The sequence below is a fragment of the Diabrotica undecimpunctata genome, chromosome 10, assembly GCF_040954645.1.
Source record: "Diabrotica undecimpunctata isolate CICGRU chromosome 10, icDiaUnde3, whole genome shotgun sequence".
Classification (NCBI taxonomy): domain Eukaryota; kingdom Metazoa; phylum Arthropoda; class Insecta; order Coleoptera; family Chrysomelidae; genus Diabrotica; species Diabrotica undecimpunctata.
The window spans coordinates 70,110,463-70,133,892 of NC_092812.1; the positions used below are offsets into that span (position 1 = coordinate 70,110,463).

The window sequence follows — 23,430 nt, forward strand, 5'->3', positions numbered from 1 at the left end:
CACTTTCGGAATAAGATACGTGCGACAGTCAACTGCACACAAGTAAGAGAGGGTGGTTTTAGTTGGTAGGCAGGATAATAGATACCTGAATCTTTGGCACTGCTATCTTTAGTACTTAAAATAAAATAAAACCCAAATTTTAGGGACTCAAAATGGAGGTAGCATAAAAAAATTTCAAACCCCCCCCCCTCAGAAAAATTCTGGGTGCGCCACTACACAGTCCTGCGAGTGGGTGAGAACAGTGGCTTTCAACTTTACGAGTTATATGAAGAATTACAAATAGTGATCCCTAATTTACCTAACTTAATAACAGACGTGAATCAGTTGCTTCAATACATTACAAATAATAACTTACTAACTAAGAAATATACCCAAACATTTACATCGTCATTAGAATATTAATAACAATACCAATTAGTACAGCCTCCACTAAAAGGAGCTTCTCAAAATTAAAACTAATTAAGAATTATTTAAGGAGTAAAGGGAAGTTACAGGAAAGACTTTCTGCGGTCGCAATTTTGTCTATCGAGCCTGATATAGCATCCAAGCTAGATTACGAGCACGTAATTAAACAATTCAACAGTGTAAAAAGTAGAAAATTTCTGTTTCTGTAATATTTAAATTAAATTGTTTTTTAACGTTGGCAGGTCTTAATTAATTAATCATAAATTAATTAGGGTAGTTGTAAGTTTGACTAGATTTTGCATAAATAAAAGTTTAATAATGAAATGACACGTGTTTTTTATTCTAAAAAATATGTCTTTATCCGCGAGCAGAGGACCTCGCAAATGTATCTTGCCCACATAGAATTATAATCTTGCGCCCCCACTGGATAACCGAAAAAATATTACAGATGATGCACAAGAGAAGACAACCTACACAATTGTGTGGGTATCTTATTTCTAAACACCCTATATAAGAATTATTTTATTAGTTTTTTATATTATTTTAGACATAAGAACGTAGAGTACAAAGTTTCAAAATATTTATTGAACATATGTATATTGTTACCGTGCTAAAAGGGAAATAATAATAGTACTCACCAAATCGTAGTTGTGTTTTGTGTTCATAACAATGGTGCATTTATCTGTGATGAAATAGATTGTTACGTGAGTTGCTCCAACGTTTGAGAAATCTAGAGCTCTCAGAGTAGTTCCATTGAAACAAGTCACACATATTTTTTTCAAGCTTGCTTTAAATGATAGAATTATTTCCCTTGGTGGTTGTTTTGGTCCAACCCATTCGGTCACTTAAATAGTAATAAAAATATGGCTATTAATGGTATGAATCCTTGTTGAATGTATACACGGATTGTAGAAATAATTTTATAAATAAATAAATGTTTAACTTACCTATAAACAAAGGCCAGTTAGCCTGATTACTATCACGCTTGATGGTCTTTCGTTTTTGACTAATTTCCTGTGCATTATTCTTTTGAATCATTTTTTCTTTGTACACAATCAGAAAATATGCGAATGTAATGACACCTTAAAACCAAAAAATGAAATTTAATAAATACTACCGTGCCCTAATCGTATAAATATTTGGACGTAGGTGTTGTAACTCTTTCTTTTTGACTTCGCTCATTCACCCAGAGAAATAAGCAAAAATACCAAGTTTTTTTTTTAGTCAAAATTACTATCTAATAATTATTATTTTAAGTTTTATATGGGTAGAATAACAAAAGTTATCCATATTAATTCAAATTCTTCTTCAAATTCGTGAGTCCAGACTCCGGAGATTTGAACCCTAAACATCATACGAACAAGCTGAATTTTGCAGAGAATATCAATTTTTTGGCCCCAAAAAAGATGCCAAAAAGTTTATCAATTTTACTCCCGGGCTTCCTTCTAAAACCAACCTCGTAGAGGGGTAAAAACACAAGAAAATCGATTTATCAAGAACCTGTACGTCGTAAAAAAATGTTTGAAATAAAAAATGTAGCTGAGATGATTTTAAACATAAATGTTAATTAGGACTTTTTCTGTAGAATGAACCGTTCCTTATGCTGAAAGTTATTAGTTTTTTAGATATTTTCATTTTTATATGTATAAAATACTCTTAAAATATGGATATCAACTAAACAAAATTTAAATATTAGCTCCATATGTTATTTTTACCGAAAGATAAGGTTGGTATAAAAGTCATTATTAATGTAAATTAAAAGTTAAACATAAAAGTTGGTATAAATATTAAAGTCAGTCTTAACTGTATACTCAACTGTTTCGTTTCATTTTAACAGACGTTTTAAGTTTTAACAGATTATGGTGGTCCAGACCGTTTTTTCGTTAAATAGATAAACGTTGTATACTAGTACGTGTTAAGGTTCAAAATGTCAGTGAATTACATGTCTATGGTGCCAAAGTTGTTAGGCAGCGAAAATACGATGATTGGGCTTTCGCAATGCAAACTTATCTTGTTCTAGAATCTAGAAGGTTTGTCCACGTGTTTAGACGGAAATGAAGTCGAATTAGACAAAAAGAAAAAGCTAAAGCCAAGTTAGTTCTTTTTAGGGGCGCTTTAAAAAGTTGTTTGATGACTCGGGGTACGCGAGAAAAATCAGTTTATTGAGAAGTCTAATTTCAATGCGATTGGAAAATTGCAGTTCGATGGATATGTGGATCACAAAAATTTAGTGGAACTGGTTTTAAAATTGTCGAGGAGTGAATCAGTTCGCTACTTTTGGCGGGATTATCTGATCGTTTTTTACTAATTATAATGGTGATCAAATATTTCGGAATTGTGACCTACCAATTCAATCAAAACAAAACAACATCAAAGTGATGTTGGTAACACTGGCGTTTGCAAGTAGACGTGGCGGTAGTAGTAACAGAACCAGAACCAACCACAACAGACGGTTTGAAAATAGTAACATCACAGAAGAAGTGATGACTGCGTAAATAATAAGAGAGACAGAGATCTGTCGGAAATCAGATGTTATTATTGTAAAGAAAATGGACACTATAAAAATAAATGCCTGAAGTTAAAAACATACATTTAGTGTCGCGTTTTTCAATGGAGACTTTAAAAAAAATTGAGTGGTATGTGGGCTCGGGAGCTATTGTTCATGTAACGCCAAATGAAGACTGGATTAATAATAAAAGTGATACAGGTGACATTATAGTTGCTAACAAAAACACAGCGAAAGTAAAGTGTTTAGGTGATTTGGATTTAACAACTGTTGTTGGTATGAATCATTTTAATATTGTAGTTTAAAATGCTCTTTGTGTTCCAGAACTTACAACTAATCTTTTATCAGTCAGCAAACTAATAGAGAATGGGGATTCAGTGAAAATATTTAACAAAAATGCTGAACTAATCGCAAAGGCTGACTTGATAAATGGTGTGTACAAGTTGAATATGAAGGTTAATAAAGATTTTGAAAAGTTGTTTATTTGTCAATGGCGAAACATGGTATAGAAAGTTTGGCTATATAAACACTGTTTATTCAAATAAAATGTAAGATGGAATAGTATATGGACTAGCCGAGTCAAATCAGCCGAGAACCCAAACGATCATCCCTTCACTATACTTCCTTATGCAATAATATCCAATGACAATACAAAAAATAAGACCCACGGTTTTACACCATATGAACTTATATTTAGGCACACTGCAGGCTGACCACCAGAAACTCTATACAATCAAAAAACACTAATGACTCAATATATTCGAGACCTAATATGGACTATGGAATATGGACTAAATGTGACTGGGGAAATTGACATTTAAAACAAAACTGTATAGTTGGTTGTAAGATCAAACAAAGACGATTACCGTTCCCTCAGGACGATTACAGAGCCAGTAGTTTATTGGAGATTATACACAGTGATGTATGTGGGCCTATGCCTAACAGATCATTAGGTGGTTCCAAATATTTTGTGACTTTCCAAGAAGATTTTAGTAAAGTGGTTTTTATTTATTGTATTAAAACCAAAAGTGAAGTTTTTAATTGTTTTAAGAATTTTAAAATATGGCCGAAAACCAGAAGGGTTCTAGTTCTTCAAGGGTTATGTCCTAGTTCTGCCATATATCATTTTTTTATTATATATATTTGATAAAACAGTTATACTTAGCTTTATTATTTCTCAATACAATATAAAAATATAACGTGGTATGTCATATTATTTGTGTTTATTTTCATTTTCTCCTCTTTAGTACAAATACTGTTAAACTGAAATAACTTACCAGGTATACAAGCACCAACTGCAGCCCAAGTAATAATATAACTGGCTTCACTGTTAGAAAAATAATCATATGAATCAGGCTTTGTACAGTTTTCATTTAACAGTGCATCATTCAATTGTGGGAGATGATAATATCCATTAGTGTTGGTAGTTAAATTGCAAGCGGTTCTTAACGCTGAGTCTGAACTAAGAGGTGCTTTGAAGGGTTTTTTTGGAATATCATTTGCATCCATTTGTGTCACCGCCATTATTATGTCATAAATTGATACACGTCTTATTCTATTCATCTCATCCTCACTAAACAACCTAAAGAGTAACACTTAGTTAATAGTGGATAAAATGTTCCTCAAATAAAGAAAGAATATATACATATATATATATATATATATATATATATATATATATATATATATATATATATATATATATATATATATATATATATACAGTTTGTAAAAGCCAAATGGAATAAATTCATTATTTAGGTTACTGTACATATTTATAAAAAATCACGAAACACGTCAAATTTAAATTATAACTTGGCATTCTTTAACGTGAAAATGCAACCCCTACCTTCAACCTCCTTAGAATGACAGGTACAACCCCCAATTTTTAAAATAGGAAGTATAGGCTTGTGATATATCGTTTGAAAGGTCTTTTCATTCTCCATTCAAAAATGTTGTCGCTTTCAAGTTTATTAAGATTAATTAAGATAAAATAACTTAAAATCATGTGGTTACCGAAATTCGCTACAATACAATCAAAAACTAAAATGTAATGCAAAACGTAATAAAATGTATAACACGAAAAAGAACTATGAATGTTAATGAAGTAGATGTTTAAAATGTTCACCGCGAACGTCTTGGCAACATCCTAATCTCAAATAAAACTGTCTTCTAACATTATTTAATATAACAGGCGTGATCGACCTAATCGCAAGCGTTATTCGTTCTTTTAAGTCATTTAAATCAGAAGGTTTAGTTTTGTACACATGGCTCTTAACATATCCCCATAAAAAGAAATCTCATAATGTAAGATCAGGTGATCGCGCTGGCCATTCAATCGATCCTCGCCTCCCTACCCACCGATTGGGAAATATTGTATCGAGGTACTGCCGGACATTAAGTTGGTAATGTGGTGGTGCTCCATCCTGCTGAAACCATATCGTATTCGCTGGAACTTGAGGGTTTCCTGGATCAGGATATAAATTTGCCAACGTTGGAATGACATCATTTTGAAGTAGTGCCAAATAATTGTTGCCATTCAAGTTGCCCTCAATGAAAAAGGGACCAATGATATTGTTTCCTACAATTACTGCCCAAACATTAACCTTTTGAGAGTATTGAGTGTGTTCTTCTCTCATCCAGTGAGGATTTTCCGTGGCTCAGTAGCGGCAATTTTGCCGATTAGCATGACCGTTAAGTGAAAAAGTACACTCAGAAAACATAACGTCTTCTAATTGAATAATATTGTTATCCAACATGTCCATCATTTGCTCACAAAAAAAAGTTCTCCTATCAAAATCGTCTTCCATGAGCTCCTGAGTAGGTATCATCTTATAGGGATGCAATTTATTTTCTTTTAATATGTTTACTATCGATGTATGGCTAGCATTGAATGTAGTGGATGCCTGTCTACTCGATGTATGTGGATTTTCCTGAACCTCAAGCAACACATCTAATTTGAGTTCATCACTCAGTGCATTGGCAGCTGCTTTTTTTATCTGCCTTACATGACCAAACTCGCGAAACTGCTTCTCTATTTTACTTATTGTTCCTTGGGATATAGGCGGTAAATTAGGAAATTTCTCATGAAATAGGCGAGTTACTTCCTGTTGTGTTCGGGTATTATCTCCGTAAACAATCATTTGTAAAACTGTTATTTTATGCATTTCCGTTAATCTAACCATTTTTCAGAATTGAATTGAACGAACTTTTTACTTAAATTAAAATACTGACAACTTAAATAAAACAATTTACTAATGCGTGTTAAAATAACGTTGCCACGGAAATTCTTTAGTTTTTTAATGGTTACCATCTAAAAACCACATTGCTATGGTTCTTCTCACTTTCTCATTATCAAGACCTAAACGGGAAATAAGTTTTGAGTATATTTTAGCGAATTTCGGTAACCACATGATTTTAATTTATTTTATCTTAATTAATCTTAATAAACTTGAAAGCGACAACATTTTTGTTTTAAGTTATAATTTAAATTTGACGTGTTTCGTGATTTTTTATAAATATTTACAGTAACCTAAATAATGAATTTATTCCATTTGGCTTTTATACACTGTATATATATATATATATATATATATATATATATATATATATATATATATATTAGTAGGATTTCAAATTCCAAAAAAATAAAATGAAAATGTTAAGACAAAAAAATCAAATCACCGAAAACTTAATCGCAACACCCTGTGCACAGTAATATTAAGTTTGTAAAATATAAACCAGGCATGAGGGATATTAAGTATTTTTCCGAATTAGTGAATTATGATTGTGTAGAGACAAAAAGGACATTCACGAGTAATTTATGCAGATAAGAATTTTGTAAACAAAAAATTTGAATAAAATGTTAAGATGTCTTTGTAGTGTAAGGTGTACCACGGACGTTTAGAAAATGTAAAAAGGCATATGATTAGTGAACTTGTTTAGGCAGATATTTACTTTTGTTTTCTTAGAAATTGAACAAAATTTTAAGACCTTTTATTAAGAAATGTTGATTGATGGGGTTTTTGTAGCAGTGGGTTTTTTTGTGACAACCTTCACATTTGATTGGTAGAAAACGGCTGAAATGGGAGGCATATTTGTGCGTTCTGATTGGTTTAGAAAATATAGAGAGCGATTTGAGTGGTCGATGTGAGTCATGCCAGGATAAGAAATAGGTATTGTGATTTGAAGACCTGTGGACGATACCACAGTTTTTATGATAGGACGGTGCTAATTAGCAGAGTTTCCAAAAAGTAAATTTTGTGAAAAAATGTGTTTTGTGTCTGTGAGGAGAGGTCCAACAGTGGTAGCTGGCAAAAGAAGTTAAAGCAATAGATGAAATACTGTAAGTAAAAAACAGATGTATAGTTTATATTTGACCAAGTCGATTAATCGAGATATCCTTGTGTCTGAAGAGAAGCAGCTATTCCTGGAGTTAGGAGTTTGAGTAAGGAGTTGAGCAAGAAGTAATACAGTTGTAGAATTGTTTTTAGAAAAATTTGCCGTATTTGCAAAAAAATCGAAGAAAGTTAAAGTTTTACATTTGGCGGGGATAAATTTCACTAATTAAAAGCTTCGTATTTGGAGGGTAGAATAATTCAAGAGAAAAACAAATTCAAGAGAAAAACTGGAAGTAACAACTATGGAAACAGAAAGACCGGAATTATCAGGATATGAAAAGATTTTACAAGATATACAAAGGCAATCAAAAAGATGGATGAAAATCAACGAGAAACAAGACAAGCAATAGAACTAAATAACAGGAATATAGACTGGAAAGAGACTGGAAAATTATGAACAGGAAATTAAAAGATGGGTAAAGGGGATAAAGAGAGAAATGGTACAACAGATGGAAGAGATAACACTAAAGAATGCAAAACAGAAGACAGAGATTAAAGAAATTAAAAATAAAATGAAGGAGATAAAGAATTGCCAGAAAAAGGGACCAGAAAATCTGGAAATCAAATTGAAGAATGCTATTCAAAAAGACATGGAAGAAGTGGAGAAAATAATTTAACAAATAGAAAAACAAGTTACAGAAAACAAAACTTCGGAGGCAGAAGAGAAATACTTATCCATAGTACAGGTGACGTGAAACTCCAATTTGGCGGGGATGTGGGCAAATTGCACCCGGTTCCTTTCATTAAGAAGTTAAAAAAAACTACAGTATATTGAAAATTTCGAAGCATGTAAGGAAAATATCAGCCTCATGGATGAAGCGAGCCTATGGTTTGACAGTAAAGAAGATGAATTTACTAGTTGGAAAAACTTTGAAAAAAGATTTTTAAATTATTTCTGGGGCAAAATCCAGCAACTAGAACTCAACAAAGAACTGCAGAACGGGAGATACAATTAAAGGGTGGGAATGTCAGAAAAAACCTATGCATTACAGGTCTACAACAACGCCAAACATTTGAAATACAATTATTTATCGGAACAATTGTTAGCATTGATTGCCAGACATTTTGAGGAAACATTAAAAGACCACATCACTTTGCAAAATTACAAAGATATTGATATTCTGTCAATTTTTACAAATAAGAGAATCGCTTCTACAAGACAAGAACTAAAAAGACCAAAAGAAACGCAGGACTACAGAGATAGGGGACAAAAGTATCGTTAAGAACGGCCAAAAAGAGAATTTAACGGCCAAAATAGAGAAAACACGAGAGAGAATTACGAATCCAGGAACCAAAAAAGGAACAGGGACAGATACAGGGAAAATCGTAATAGAAATACATACACAAACTCTAAAGAAAATAACTGGCTCTAGCATTCTTTGATTATGGGTGAACTGTGGAGTAAATAAAAAAATGTTTCAAACAAAACTGATGTATAACAAAGACGTCTATAATTTTAAATTATTTTCGATTGAGTCAGAATAACGGAATGAACCAAAGTTGTGTTTTTTAAAATAGAACAGCCTGTACATTAAAGCATATTTGAATATATTTTTTTAAATATGAAGAGTTTGTGTAAGATTTTGAGTTTTGAAATATTTACAATCTTATTGAGTCAAACGGTAATATTTAAAGGGCTGTGGATTAGGTTTCCAAGGTAATGAAAATGTAAATGATATGTCAAAGATTTTCTAGTTTAGTGTCATTTTTTAATAATTTAATATCTTTGAAATCGCGCATACAAGACACAGTGTCATCACTATGTTCAAATACAAAATGTTCTCATTTTTTTAAATGGATCACCCCGTACATTAGTTTTGTATTTTGTAAAAAATATTGTTCCTTTTGGTATTAAGTTTTATATACCTAACACGTTTCGTTTTGTAGATATTTAAAGACCTATAAATGTTATGTAATTGCAGATTTTTTCTGTAAATAACGGGATCTGTTGGTCTGTTATCACATTGCCTGCCATATAAGTCTAATCCATAGCCAGTTGTAGATTAGTTGCTTGAGAATTTTGCTAAGATAGCCCTTATTAAAAAATATGTTGTATAATCCAAAGCCACCTTGTTGAAAGACGCTGAATATCACAGAAACCCTGAAAAGGATAGGAATGGAATTGTTCAAGGTTATTTTTCCTCTCGTTGCAATTACACATGTAGCTTAGAGAGTTATGAAAACCCCAATGATATGTTAAATATCACTAAATGGTACCGATAAAAGGAGTGTTAGCTCCTTCTTTAGTAAGACTATTAGATATCTCATTCCTATAGATTCCTTTATGCCCTAGCCAGTTGCTTAATCGATTGTTCAATGTACAGTTCCAAGATATTGCTCATAAGTTGTAATCTACAACTCATAAGTTGTAGATTACAAAGGCCTCAATGCAACTTCTCTGTCACATTTAAGCATAAAAATCTAATACTAGCAGTTCTGTTCAAAATATTGTGGGAATATTGCCACAGTGTTCCAGGCTGAATTATTTACACTGATAGTCAAATTATAAAATAAAAATTTGGAAGAAACTAAGGATCTCCTTTATAAGTTGACAGGGAATAAGAAAGTATGGGTGCATGACAATAACGAGTCCAAGAGAACGAACTAATAGACTTGGTAGCCAAATAGAGCCATTGAAGTACCTTTATAGTCCCAGAACCATTTTACAATATCACGAAAGATTCTATTAAAAATAAAATTCAAAACAGGAGATAAAGCGATAACAAAAAAAGATAGGGAAAACTCATAGAAAGACAATATATATAACGAAACGTCTGTACAATACATTAGTGAAATTTCCGTGGCGCAGGATATCCAAACTAGAGAAAGAAACTGTCATACACGTCATTTATAAATATGAAATCCTTAGTGATATAAAATGGTATACACCGGAAAACAAATATTGGCACAGGAGGAATTTCTAACTTCTCGTAAGAAAATTTCTGGCTTTAATAAAGAGCAGAGGACTTTTTTGTGAAGTTTACTGAAAGGACAGGGATTGGTACCAAGGTTTCACGAGGATAGTCTAGTTAAAGTACTATAAAAGTAGTAAGACCAACGATATAACAGATAAGTTAGAGAAAAAAACACAAATCTAGCACTGTGTGAAGTATGACTTCTTCGGGAAATCATAGATACAGCACTTGAAGAAACACTACATTAAAAATTATTCTTATTAGATAATTTGATCAACTGGGAAATAATTTTACACAATTTTCACATCCAGAACGACTCTGATCTTACCCGTTTTCCTTGTTTTCGAACCAGAATCGATCTCCATCTCTAATTCTTCTAAACTGGTCTTTGATTATTGTTCTAAACAGTTGTCCAGGTCCCTCACGAGTTGTTTCCATAATACCTCCCACCCATACATCAATTTTATTTATATCGCCATATAGTGTTTTTAATCTCTCTCTTGCCTAAAAAATTTTAATTATGATAAACAAAAAATTTCTACTGCCTAAGAAATTTAAACTAAGATAGACCAAATATTATATAGGGTGTCTTTTGTAAACCGTAAATTAGACTTATCTCTGAAGAAAGCAATCGCATGCAGAAAGACTATTAGCTGGTAATATTATTAACAGTAGTCATAGGAAATACGGATCTTTTTAAAGATCCGGATCAGCGGATCTGCATCGGTTAAAAGACCAGTCAGTAATCCGGTAATTAAAGCGTTAATTGCTAATCTCGTGACAAACCCCGAGACTGGGCGATCTGGCCATAAATAGACAGTTTTTTCCCTATCCCAGCGATCTTAAAGCACAAATATTGAGGTAAAAACGGTATTCTATTTTGGGTTAGTTCACGTTTTTATATTTTTTTTTATTTTTTTATTAGAAAAAGATGTCGCATCCACCTAAAGGTTATTAGTGACGGAACAAAATATAAATAACAAAGTTAAACACCTACAGATTGTACAAAATGTTTATGGATCTGAGATAATTCACTATATTGTCACAGGAACAGTTTTGACCTAGAGCCTGTGGTAGAGCGTCTGGGATCTTGTAGCGCTGTCATATTTACTACAAATGGTTAAAAAGTGTTCGACTGTTAATCGGACGTTACACTGATCACATATAGGTGGATTTTTCTTTGTGAAAAGGTATTAGTGCATTAATCTGGTATGTCCTAGACGTAAACGCGCCACCGCAATTTTTTCTCGTCTATTGCGCGACGATGGAAACCACTGAGACACATTATTTTTGATTTTATTTAGATTGGAATTAGTTTGAGACCACTCATTTCGCCACAAACACAACACTTTATTTTTAAAATAAGCTTTTAAGTCACTGTCAGCTTCTTCATTTCCTGTTATTCCGACGTGTGAGGGAGCCCATAAAAATTGGACGCTTCTTCCATGTTCATGAGCTTGAGAAAGCTGGTATTTTAGCAACTTTTCAAAAGGATGTTTCGGAAAAATGTGTTTTAATGAGTTTAGAGAGCTAAGGGAATCTGTTATGATCAGGGCTTTTGTGAGTGTAAGCTTGTTAAGAAATTTTTGCAGCACGGTATATGGCGTAGAGTTCAGCTGAATATGTGCTACATGCTGGGGGTAAACGGAAAAGAAGATTGTTTTCTGAAGAAACGATTGATGCCTCCACTCCGTCTTCGGATTTGAATTGTACAACTGATTGGTCTTTACGTTTGTCTCCTGTAGACAAATAATATCTGGAGAATATTCAGATAAAAGAAGCTGTAGCATAGGGAGACGATGGAAAAATCCATCAATGTTCCATTGGAGTTAGATGATACTGAACAATTGTCTACAGAAGAGTCACTATCTAAGTCAGAAATCTCTTTCTCTAAATGGTTGTGTAGTTTCTTTTGAAGTTTTGTAAACTTGCTTTTTGTAGATCTATCATTTGCATATTGATAGCTGCTTTGTAAAAGATGGAGTAAACCAGCCATATCAGTTGTAAATTCTTTAACGACGCTAATAGTGTCGGGGGAGCCTTGGACATTATCAATCAGTAAGGACAATTGGTGGTAATTTAAAACGAATGGTGGGGTATGATTATCAATGAAATTTTCAGGAGTTTCCCGTGTAGATGGGACTTTAGATGGGCGCGCGGTTTTTTTGGTTAAAGGGTTTGGGTTTTGCAAACAGATTTTCTGATGAAATTACTGAGTCTGAAGGAGGCGTGTCGATCTCACCAATACTGCGTTTTATGGAAGAACTTGCGTTTTCGCAATTGCTATTAGAGTTTTCACTTAGATGCTGTGGCTTTATTACATTTGGAAGTACTGGAGCAAACTCATTGGTAGTGACAGAAGTCGAGCTTAAAGTTTTATTTGTAAGATTGGTTGAAATGGTTGTTTCAGAAAATTGTGGTGATGTATCAGTTTTATTAGAATTTTCTGCAGTTGTATCTAATGGAAAATTAGCTGATAGATTGGAGGATATTGCTTCCGAAGTTTGTGAAAACGGTATTGCCGCTGAAGGAGGTTGATTGAAAGTGTTGCTATGAGTAGGAGATTAATAGATAACTTGATGACTGCTGGGTGTTTGGTACCTTGTGTAGTATACTTGTTGAAGCTGTTTGACTTGGTACTTCATTGTTTGACTCAATATGAGTTGATTCCGTTACTGAACTGTTATTCCATTAGGATGATATGTGTCCTGTATTTTTGCAAATAAAGCAGGTGAGTGTACCTTGTGACAAAAATATGCGGTAAGGTGTTTGGTCGAAATTTATTAGAATAGAATCTGGACTTGGTGATGTTATAGGGCTTATATAAACTTACCTCCGAAAGCTTAATATGTGACTATATTCGGGAAAAGTCGAGCTAATCTTTAGAAATGTTATTGGGGAAATAAACTTTAAACCGATATTCTGTAATTCTTCAACTAATACTTGATGAGAAATTGATGGGCAGACTCCAGACAAGCTGGAGAGACAAGTCTTCGTGCTGTAACAACTTCGACGAGTACTTCTATAGAGCCATGTTGTGTCATGAAGTTATCTACTACGGTTTTGTTTGCCAAATACATGTAGATTCTATTATGAGATAATCTAGATGAAAAAATAATATTTTTTGGGTTGATGATTGTGCCCAAATTAATGAGATAATCCTGCAGTTTAGCATTATCGATGCAACTAAATACAATTGCTTGGGTCTTACTCGGAAAAGAATGTGAAGCGGCTGATGCATAACTGTTGTCTTAGTGTATATTTATTATTTGACGTTTTCTTTTCACAATAATAAAATAATAATTACGTATAGATGACTTAGGTAGTAGTATCTAGTAGATAAACACTTTAATTTTAAAAAACTATTTAATAAAACCACTTGTTTTTATTAAAAACTAGGAGTACAATATCAGTACCGTTTTTATATTTTGTCTTCTCTACTATGTATTTTCTATTTCTCTTCACCGATGAAAAACGCCGCTCCACAATCTGTCAGATCGCTCCCAAAACTGTGTATGGGGCCAATATTTGGGCCAAGAGCGTAATGATAGGTGCAGTCTGCTACAGCTTATAGTAAAAGGCAAGACTGACTGGGAAACTTAAGGGAATATTTTCAAATACCAGAAGCTACAAACATAATACATGCCGCACAAAACACAAACATATCGTTTGATGGTCGCCAACCTTCGGTAGAAGACAATACATACGAAAGAAAAATTAAAAAAAAAACATAGGGACATACACTAGTAGTGTTTCTATGCCGGTTCTATCCCAACTGTTCATAATTATGATAGATGCGCTAGTTGGCGCTTTAATTTTTAATCCAAATTAATTAATTAATTCTTATATAATTAAAAACTCTGTTATCTAAACTTATGTTTATTTTATGTTTATTTACGGGTATTTTTTCTTCTCTCTCTCTCTTCCTCTTCCTCTACAGCGATCTAAGGTTTTTTTTGTATTTATACTAATCTTCAATTGAAGTAGCGACGCGCACGTCGTTTCTGGCTGCAAATCTAGCGTTAATTCCGCACTCGGTTAATTTTTAGAATAAATAACAGAATAAAAATGACATAAATTAAATAAAAATAGCCGTCTAGTGGATAATCGCTGAACTATGACAGTCCATAATGTAGATTCCAAGAGCGACAACGACGCAGGAGAACACAGACTCATCCTCCGTTCGATAGAAGTCGCGACAAGTAAATTAATTTGGATTAAAAATTTAAATTAAAATAGCGCCATCTAGCGGATACTTATGAACTGTTGGGGTATAACCGTCATAGAAACACTACTTACATTCATATGCTATTCATTGATATTGAAAAAGCATAGTACAGAGTTCTTCGAGAGGCTATGTGGTGGGCGCTTAATAACAAAGAAATACCCATTGAATTTCTGATATTGAGGTTATGCTAAAAAAAACCAAAAAACTTATTATAAAAGCATTTGACTTAAGTAAACTTAAAAAATGGAAATATAGATGAAAAGTTAAGCTGTATAAAAACAGTGAGTAACAAGAACATCCAGAGAAATATAAAGAACTCGATACAAACTAGCGAACAATGTGAAGAATTATGACAGAAAAGATTATGACAGAAAATAAGATTGGCTGGGAATTACGACAGAAAAGAAAATTATGACAAAAAATATGACACCTGCAATATGCACTAAAAAGTAATAGATATAACGGGGACACAAAAGAAAATCCAGATCAAACGGAGATCAAACAGAACAAGTCTGTTGCTAGTGGCATGCGCCTACAGGACTGTGTCTGCGGCAGCCTTTTGGACCATCACTGGGTGTGTTCCGTTGCATGTTTTCACGGTGGAAAGAAAAGAGCTCTATAAGAGAAGAGGCCCAAACCTTACTCTGGCCAAGAGAAGACAGAAAAGGGACAGATAGCAGACAAGCGTTACTAACCTTAAACAGAAAACGTGTCAGGGTTAGTAATGGAGTGTCACGACTCACTAACTCAAGCTTCAAATGGTAATAACATCATTCTGAGGTGGATTAAAATGCAAAACAGAAATAAAGGCAACCGCATTGCTGACCAATTAGCTAGGAAGGCGGCAGGCCTAAAACTCTTAGAACCAGGGGATCTTTTTGGTTGGTCAACTACAATAATCGAGGAAATTGTCAAATGTCACTCCCATACATAAACCGTAAAAAAATGAGAAGAAGGGTAAGGATGTAGACTCGCCAGGGTAACACTAAGTAACCTTGAAAAGACAGCATCAAAGAAGTACTTGGGAATGACCAGGAAAACCTACGTTAGACAGTTTGTTTAACTGGTTATGGTCAACTAAGCAAACACCTCCGCACAATGAGGCTAGTAGACACACCTCTATTCAGGAAGTGTGAACCAGAAGACGAAACTGTAGAGTATGTCCTATGTGATTTTCCGGAGTTATCGTTAATACTAGAGTACGCATTCGGCGAGACCTGCCCACATAAGGTAGATATCCTCTAGTGATTTGTCCACCTTCCTAGAAATAGCAGGATGAGCAATGAGCTAAGGACGACAGCTTCCTGGGAGGATGCACAATGGGTCAATCATGACCCAAGTACTGTGGGACTTAACTCGTCCTCCCTATTCTACAGATACAGATCCTTGAAGACGTATAGCTGAAAAGACCATAACAAGTTAAAATATAGTTTTTGATAATATCTGCCGTGACAGACTAGATTCTTTAAAAAAATTGATCGAATCTAAAAAATTAAATAAGAAAAATTAATGCTCAAATAAAAATAAAACGAATATCATTTAGTACATACCGCAGGTGAAGCAAAAGTAAACTCATCAAATGTTTTGTACGGATCCAGACCAAATGCTCTTCTAGCTGAATTAAAATCAGGTAGACCATGATCTCTACCTCTCTGTATATTAACAGCCATCAGATCCCTTCTGGGGAATTCTAAAGGCCCAAAAACATTTCCTCTTAAATCTTCGACAATAGTATGGTCCTCCTTTTCTGTTAATTGTACAGACATACCCATAAGAATTCTGTCCATGTTAATTAAAGTCTGGTTATCATCATATTTTGTAAGCATAGGATCTTGAGGTCTCCAAAAGATATTACAAGTTCTTATAGCAGCCTGGCTCCAGTTCTTGAATTTAGTCTTACAACCATTTCTAATGTAATCTCTTATATATACCCCTGGAAGTACCTACAATAAAATCTTAATTATAAGTTTAAATATAATAAATTAACAATAACTTTAAAACGAGTAAACATTTTATATAATGGAGTTAACGATATAATATTAAGGTAACTAAGAAGTGAATATAAAAATAGAGGATATCAAATAAATAATTAAAGAAAATGAGGCGAAATGATATAATATAAAAAATGGATGCTAGAACTAACGAAATAACATCACAAGTTGTAGCATTTCAAATCACCCTGTATGTATTAAAACACCGAAATATTTTCTCAATCCTTTTGCGTTATTGGGATTGATAATATAAACATTTCTGGTCTGTATATATTGAATCAGATGCGTATTTATTTGGTATTTCTTTGATCGTTTCCGCTTAATATTGCGCGTCAAATAAACAACCACTTAGATTGGTGAGAAAGTATTGCGGAGAAGAGAATTACATGACTCTGCAATGAATTGCCGAAGTGGCCACTTCGTTGTTTAGTCCGGATTTTCTTTAAATTCTCTATTGTGTTTTCGTATTCGTTATTGGTTTTTTGTTATTGGAAATTAGTTAGTGAGCAGTTAAATGTGTAGTTTAACAGTTAAGTTGGGATTGAAATCTTGAAAGGAAGAGATGCAGCTTGTGTAATTTAAAAAAGCCGGCAAAATTTACATTGTGAAGAGGTGAATTTAAATCAAAGGCAATGTGGCAGTTTTGTTGAATTAATCACCGATTTGTTGTATGTGTTGTGTCCAATGTGGGAGGTTTGTAAAACAGCGTTACAACAATTTAAGAGGTCCACATGGTTTCAAGCAAGAGCTTGAGTGGCCGAGTTTTTGAAGATTGCAACAAGATAATCCGAGGCCCGAATCCAGTACCCAACTTCCAAAGAATCGTCTATTTGTTTTCCCTGGTCATTTCAGACCATTTTGCAACTTGAGTAAGACGCATTTGTGTTTGTTTGCAGTGCTTTAGTCCAATTCTAATCCCAGAAACTTTCTTAAAGGAAATGCATCAGCCAGTAATACAAGGAAAGAAAAGCCTTTCTTTTCATCCAGCAGGAAGATTCTTGTAAACGGCGTCCAAATTTTAAGTGGTTTAGGAACCTTCTTATGTTGTGTTGCCTAGGAAATCTATGTAAATACTTTTTGATTTCATTTCTTTGTAGTTACCCCTTTCCAGTCTCTTTTATTCACTTACTTACGACCCAACTCTCCAACCAAACCAAGAGTAGCTGTTCGCAGAGGTTTCGGTTTGCTTGCTTACCCTATCTCCAGCCAGTAATTTATGTCCCCAGTTTCAACTCCCTATAAGTAATACCCAATGTGGTAGGCAATATAACCGCTACAAAGTTGCAGAGATGTGTGAAAAACTTAAAAGAAAATGCAGGAATAAAAAAAGAACTAAAACAAATTTAAACTAGCATAGAAGTAATGGATAAAAATAGAAGAGAAAATAAGGTTGAATTACAAATGATAATACAATTTGGGATGAAGCGATGCGAAACTTTTTTAAGCAGAAATTAGATATAGGAATAAAACCAAAGCAAGTGCGAAAAATAGGAATACAAAATTATGCTTGTCAGTTGCGATTACAACTAGATAAAAAGTTAGTAATAGAAAACAAAAATAAATAAAAACGAAAGAATAATATATCAATGATAATTTAACGGAGGCATAAATAAGTATTGTTAAGCCAGCCGTTTCTACGCCCTTGATCAAATTTACTAGGCGATTCGCAGAAGATTTACGGCTGTTCTGAGGGCACGAGAGTTCCACGGAACACGGAATTCTAAAATAGTTTTATCGAGAAGTTTTTAATAGTTTTTTTTATGCCACTGTCGAAATACTTAAAGTCTTATTTAGCTTTTGACAGTGACAGTGAGTCTTGTCATTATTAGTTTTTTGCCATAAGAGACGTCATTAGACCTAGAGCTAAGATTCATACTAATACAGGAATTAATATTAAACTCGACAGTCTTCCGGGTTGAACCGCGTCGATTATCATTGCGCCGAGCTTTCGACGTCCTCTTCGATGTTTTATTCAGGGCTTTTAGAGAGGTTTGAGTCTCCCGAGCCCCCAGACACTACTCCACTGATCACTAACCAATGCATTACTGGTTCAACGGGTTCTGGAAGACTGTTGAGTTTAATGTTTATTATTAATTCATGTAATAGTATCGTAGCTCCAGGTTTAATTGTACTAACCGTGGAAACCTATATATATATATATATATATATATATATATATATATATATATATATATATAATTAAAAATATATATCTTATATACCAATGTATGTCCAAATCGGAACGCCGCACTCTGGAAAAACTGGTCTATTTGTGGATCTATACTGGCATCATATTTAGTATAGTTACTCAAAGCTTGGTTTTCATTTAGCAATGTGGGTAACCACTCATACAAGTAAATGCTTTGTTGCGTGGCTACTACCCACTTTCGAGCTTCGTTGAATATTTTTTCGGAAGACCAATCGCTGTGATGATGGTATATGCGCTCCGCCAAATAATTATGCCATCGAAACCACATAATTCCAAAAGTTAGAAGGTACGCGTTTTCGTTTCCTCGGGGATTTCCCAACTCTAAAATAGTTAATGTTATATAATTTGATATTATCCATGTTTTGTTTACTTACTAAAAAACCTGGAAACTTTGGCAGTTTCATGTTGCTGAACATACAAAGCGTGATGAAATGGAGGTGGTGGATTCGCCATAGGTAGTCTATTGGTATTATATTCTGGGAATAATCCATCATGTGAGGAAGCTAAACGTCCCCTAGGATCTACCGTCCCATTCGAGTATGTTCGTAGCTGATCTGACCATTGTTTGGTGATACCATAATGAAGGCCTCCATCTATATATGGTGTAATTTCGTTTAACTAAAAAAATATTACAACGTATACATATATCATCCATTTATATTTTATCTTGTGATTCCCTAGGTTAGTAGTGACAGGTAGATATTCGGCCCAAAAATTCTACGAGTTCTATAATTTTGTTCATATATATTTGACAACGTGACATGAATTGATGTTAAACTAAATTGGGCTCGATGACAAAGAGATGAGAATGATTCGACAACTATATTGGAATTAAAAAGCGAAACTAGGGATCACCAACGACCTGTACACAGAAAAAATAAAAATAAGTAAAGGCGTTAGACAGGGTTGTGTTCTCTCCCCACGACTGTTCAACATTTATGTAGAAAAAAAATTTCAGTTTGCACAACAGAAAGAAAAAGGCATCAACATTAATGGTCTTACTATTAATATTTTGATGATACGGCCATAATAGCGGACAATATAGAGGAAGAATATCATAAATGGAGTGAGAGAGGAGTACGACTTTAACATCAACACAGCAAAAACCAGGTATAATATAGTAATCCAGACAAACCCATATAGAAACTCAGTTGAATATAAATAATAGAGATATTGAATAGGTTGAAAGATTTAAATACTTCGGAGATACATTAAATATCAAGTGGAACTGTGACCTGAAAGTGAAGATAAGAGTAGCAATGGCTAGAAAGGCCTTCGCTAAATTTGATAAATACCTCCTTTGGAGTACATTTTGTTTAATCCTTAGAATCTCGGCCTTGAAATGCTACATATGGCCAATCCTTGTATACGGAAGTGAGACCTTGCAACTTAAAACGAAATCTCTTAATCATGTGGAGGCTTTCGAAATGTGGTGCCTCAGAAGGTTGGTTAGAACTCCATGGTGGACCATGTACCAAATTATGAGGTCCTAAGAAGAGCTAATGTGTAAAGAGAATTGTTATTTGTTATTAAATTGTTATTCAAGAGCTACTAATCCGTTGTTTATAAACCTGAATGAGTATTTCGATTTATCGAGCTACAATGAAGAAAGCTTGGAATATATGGTATTAAACCAGAAAATTGGGCTCTATTTTGCTCTAATTGGGCAATATTTAAAATGAAATCTCTTAATCATGTGGAGGCTTTCGAAATGTGGTGCCTCAGAAGGTTGGTTAGAACTCTATGGGTGGACCATGTAGCAAATTATGAGGTCCTAAGTAGAGCTAATGTGCAAAGAGAATTGTTATTTGTTATTGAATTGTTATTCAACAGCTACTAATATGTTGTTTATAAACCTGAATAAGTATTTCGATTTATCGAGCTACAATGAAGAAAGCTTGGAATATATGGTATTAAACCAGTAGAATACTGCATCGAAAGTATTTTTTCGCTGAAAAAACTTGCGCTGTCTTTATTAGATTATGCAAAATAAGTAACTATTATGGTACTTACCTGTTGTCGTGGATTGTTAGGGCTGTATCCAGTCCTCATGTCGTATCTTGTTCTTAACAGAGGTAGTTTTGAATGTTTTGGATGATCTAATTTATATGTGTGATTTTCTGGGATGTCTATATTAAAATATTCAGGTGGACATGCAGGCCTCTGAGCATCTAAAATCTCTTCGACTACTTGCTGACCTTTAAAAAGTGAAATCGTGAAATCGCTCATATTTTCAAACTAGGGTATACAGAATATTGAAGATGCGGTTTTAAGGAGTTCACAAATAGAGGCGTAACGTCAAAAAATAAATAACAGATTCAATAAAACTTAATAAAAAGATCAAATCTCAAAGAAAGGTAATTAATCTTGTAAATCTATATATAGTATATATATATATATATATATATATATATATATATATATATATATATATATATTATATATACAGGGTAAGTCATAACTATTGGGACATAGACTAAGGACAGGTTATTTGGACCAAAATATGGCTATTGGGCCAAATATGCCTTAATCCTTAATAAAATGTTGCTGAGAAAAAAGATACAGGGTGTTAAAGTTAATTTTTGTTTTTCGTTTTTTGCTAATAGTTTTCCTGTATATTTATAAATTGCTATCAAAATTGGCACAGAGGCATAATCTTAGACAAGAAATAGTATTTTATTTACAATTCCGCTATCAAATACCAAACTAATAAACAAAGTTGCAACTAACGTAAGGTTTCCGTTTTGACGATAAATAAAAACTAAACACACTTTAACTTAAAAGAACTCACAAAAACTCAAACCAAATGTTCTACATGGTCTCCTCCGATTTCTATGCCTTTTTTAATTCTTTTTATAAAGGATTTTCGGACGTTAAAAAAAATATTATTCTGTCCCCTTATAAGATTAGCTGCATTTTGAATGTATCTCCAAAGTTCGTCTCGTGTATTAATTTCATTGGTAAAAACTAAGGACTTCATATGTCCCCAAAAATAAAAATTTAGCGGGTTGTACTCAGGACTTCTTGGTGGCCATTGAAAATTGAAAATCACTGCCTCTACCAATCCATCGTTGAGGAAATACGTCATTAAGATGATTTCTAACAGCTAATGAAAAATGAGGTGGCGCTCCATCCTGCATAAACCACATTTTTCTTCTTACATCCAGTGACAGATCATCTAAAATATCACTAAGAGTATTTTCCGAAAAGAATAAATAAGAATCTCCATTTAAATTCGGAGGAAGAACATAAGGCCCTAGTAGTTGGTCGCCTATAATGCCACACCAAATATTCAATTTAAACTCATGCTGAAAATGTCTAGCTTTAATAGCATGCGGGTTTTCTTCTTCCCAATAATGACTATTTCGCCAATTAAAAACCCCTCGTCTGGTAAAAGTTGCTTCGTCGGTGAACATAATATTCTTAATAAAGTGTCTGTCATTGCGATGTTTATTCAGAATACGTTGGCAAAACTGTAACCGTCGTGGAAGATCTGTTGGAAGTAAATTTTGAACAGGAGTGAAGTGATAAGGATGGAGGTTCTCTTTTTTTAGAATTCCAACAATGGATTCAATCCTGTTGCTGCTGATAGATGTCGTGAACTTATTTCAGGATTTTCATCTACTCGAACCAAAAGTTCATCTTCTTGATTAGGTGTGATTTGTTTCGGTCAACCACCCCGATTTTTAGTGTGAAATGACCCAGTTTCACCTAAACTACGATATAATCTTGCAAAAGTTTTGTGATTTGGTTGCCTTCTGTTTGCGTATAACATTCCATACCTTCTGGCTGCCGAGCGACCGCAAAAATTTTCTTGTGCGTATACGCAAATCATATCTCGCATTTCTTCATTAGTAAAATTATTGTGACGAGGCATTTCAATCAAAAAAAGTAATGATTACTTTTAAAAGGTCCTATTGAGTTACGGTCCTTTTCATTAACCTTTAAAAAATTACGTGCAACTAAATATATGGCTTATATATGAATTAACAAGTACAAAAAATGTCTATAACCTCTATAAATATGATATTACAATAAATGTTCAAAATGACCCCCATTTTCTTAAATACACATTCGGTATCATTTTAATAAGGAAAACCGAATGCGCTGAAAAATCATATTTTTCTGACGAAATTGATTTGCAGCTTCAATTATTTTAACCCTCAATTGTTGTTCGTCCTCTATTGTTACAGAATACACTTTCTCTTTCATAAACCCCCAAAAGTCCATGAGGTTAAGACCTGGACTTCTGGGTGGCCAAGAAATAGATGCGCCACGACCCCTTCCAATCCACCGACCAGGATACTGCCTGCAAAGGTATTCCCGAACTTCATTACTGAATGCGGTGGAGCGCCATCTTGTAGAAACAACATATTTTGCCTTATTGCAATATTCACTTCTTCCAAATACTCTTGTGAATCGTTTGCCAAGAACTGCAAATAATTTTCACCATTTAAATTGTTGGGAAGAAATACTGGGCCTATTAGATTGTTATCCACAATTCCTGCCCAAACATTAACTTTGAGAGTCCTTTGGTGATGAGTCGTTTTTTTGGCGTGAGGATTTTCGTCGGCCCAAATGTGCTCGTTATGATGGTTTGTTATTCCATTTCTACTGAAGGTCTCGTCGGTAAACAAAATATTTCTAATAAAATTAACATTTCGAGTGTTTTCCATTAACAACCAATCGCAAAATCCAATCCTTTTAGGATAATCTTCAACCAATAACTCTTGAACCGTTGTTGAGTGATAGGGTTTAAGCAGCTGATCCTTCAAA

The 23,430-nt window shown here is 33.7% G+C and overlaps 1 protein-coding gene across 1 annotated transcript in view; it reads right to left on the reverse strand.

Annotated features, from left to right (window-relative positions):
* Positions 1 to 23,430, reverse strand: part of LOC140452368 (dual oxidase 2-like) — a 60,670-nt gene that overhangs the window by 20,570 nt on the left and 16,670 nt on the right. The window contains exons 4-11 of the mRNA XM_072546574.1: positions 20,668 to 20,852; positions 19,029 to 19,272; positions 18,668 to 18,975; positions 16,005 to 16,397; positions 10,555 to 10,730; positions 4,189 to 4,493; positions 1,353 to 1,487; positions 1,044 to 1,249 (exon numbers count right to left, since the gene is read on the reverse strand). Of these exons, the coding sequence (XP_072402675.1) occupies positions 1,044 to 1,249; positions 1,353 to 1,487; positions 4,189 to 4,493; positions 10,555 to 10,730; positions 16,005 to 16,397; positions 18,668 to 18,975; positions 19,029 to 19,272; positions 20,668 to 20,852 (1,952 nt within the window). The remainder of the gene's footprint in view (positions 1 to 1,043; positions 1,250 to 1,352; positions 1,488 to 4,188; positions 4,494 to 10,554; positions 10,731 to 16,004; positions 16,398 to 18,667; positions 18,976 to 19,028; positions 19,273 to 20,667; positions 20,853 to 23,430) is intronic.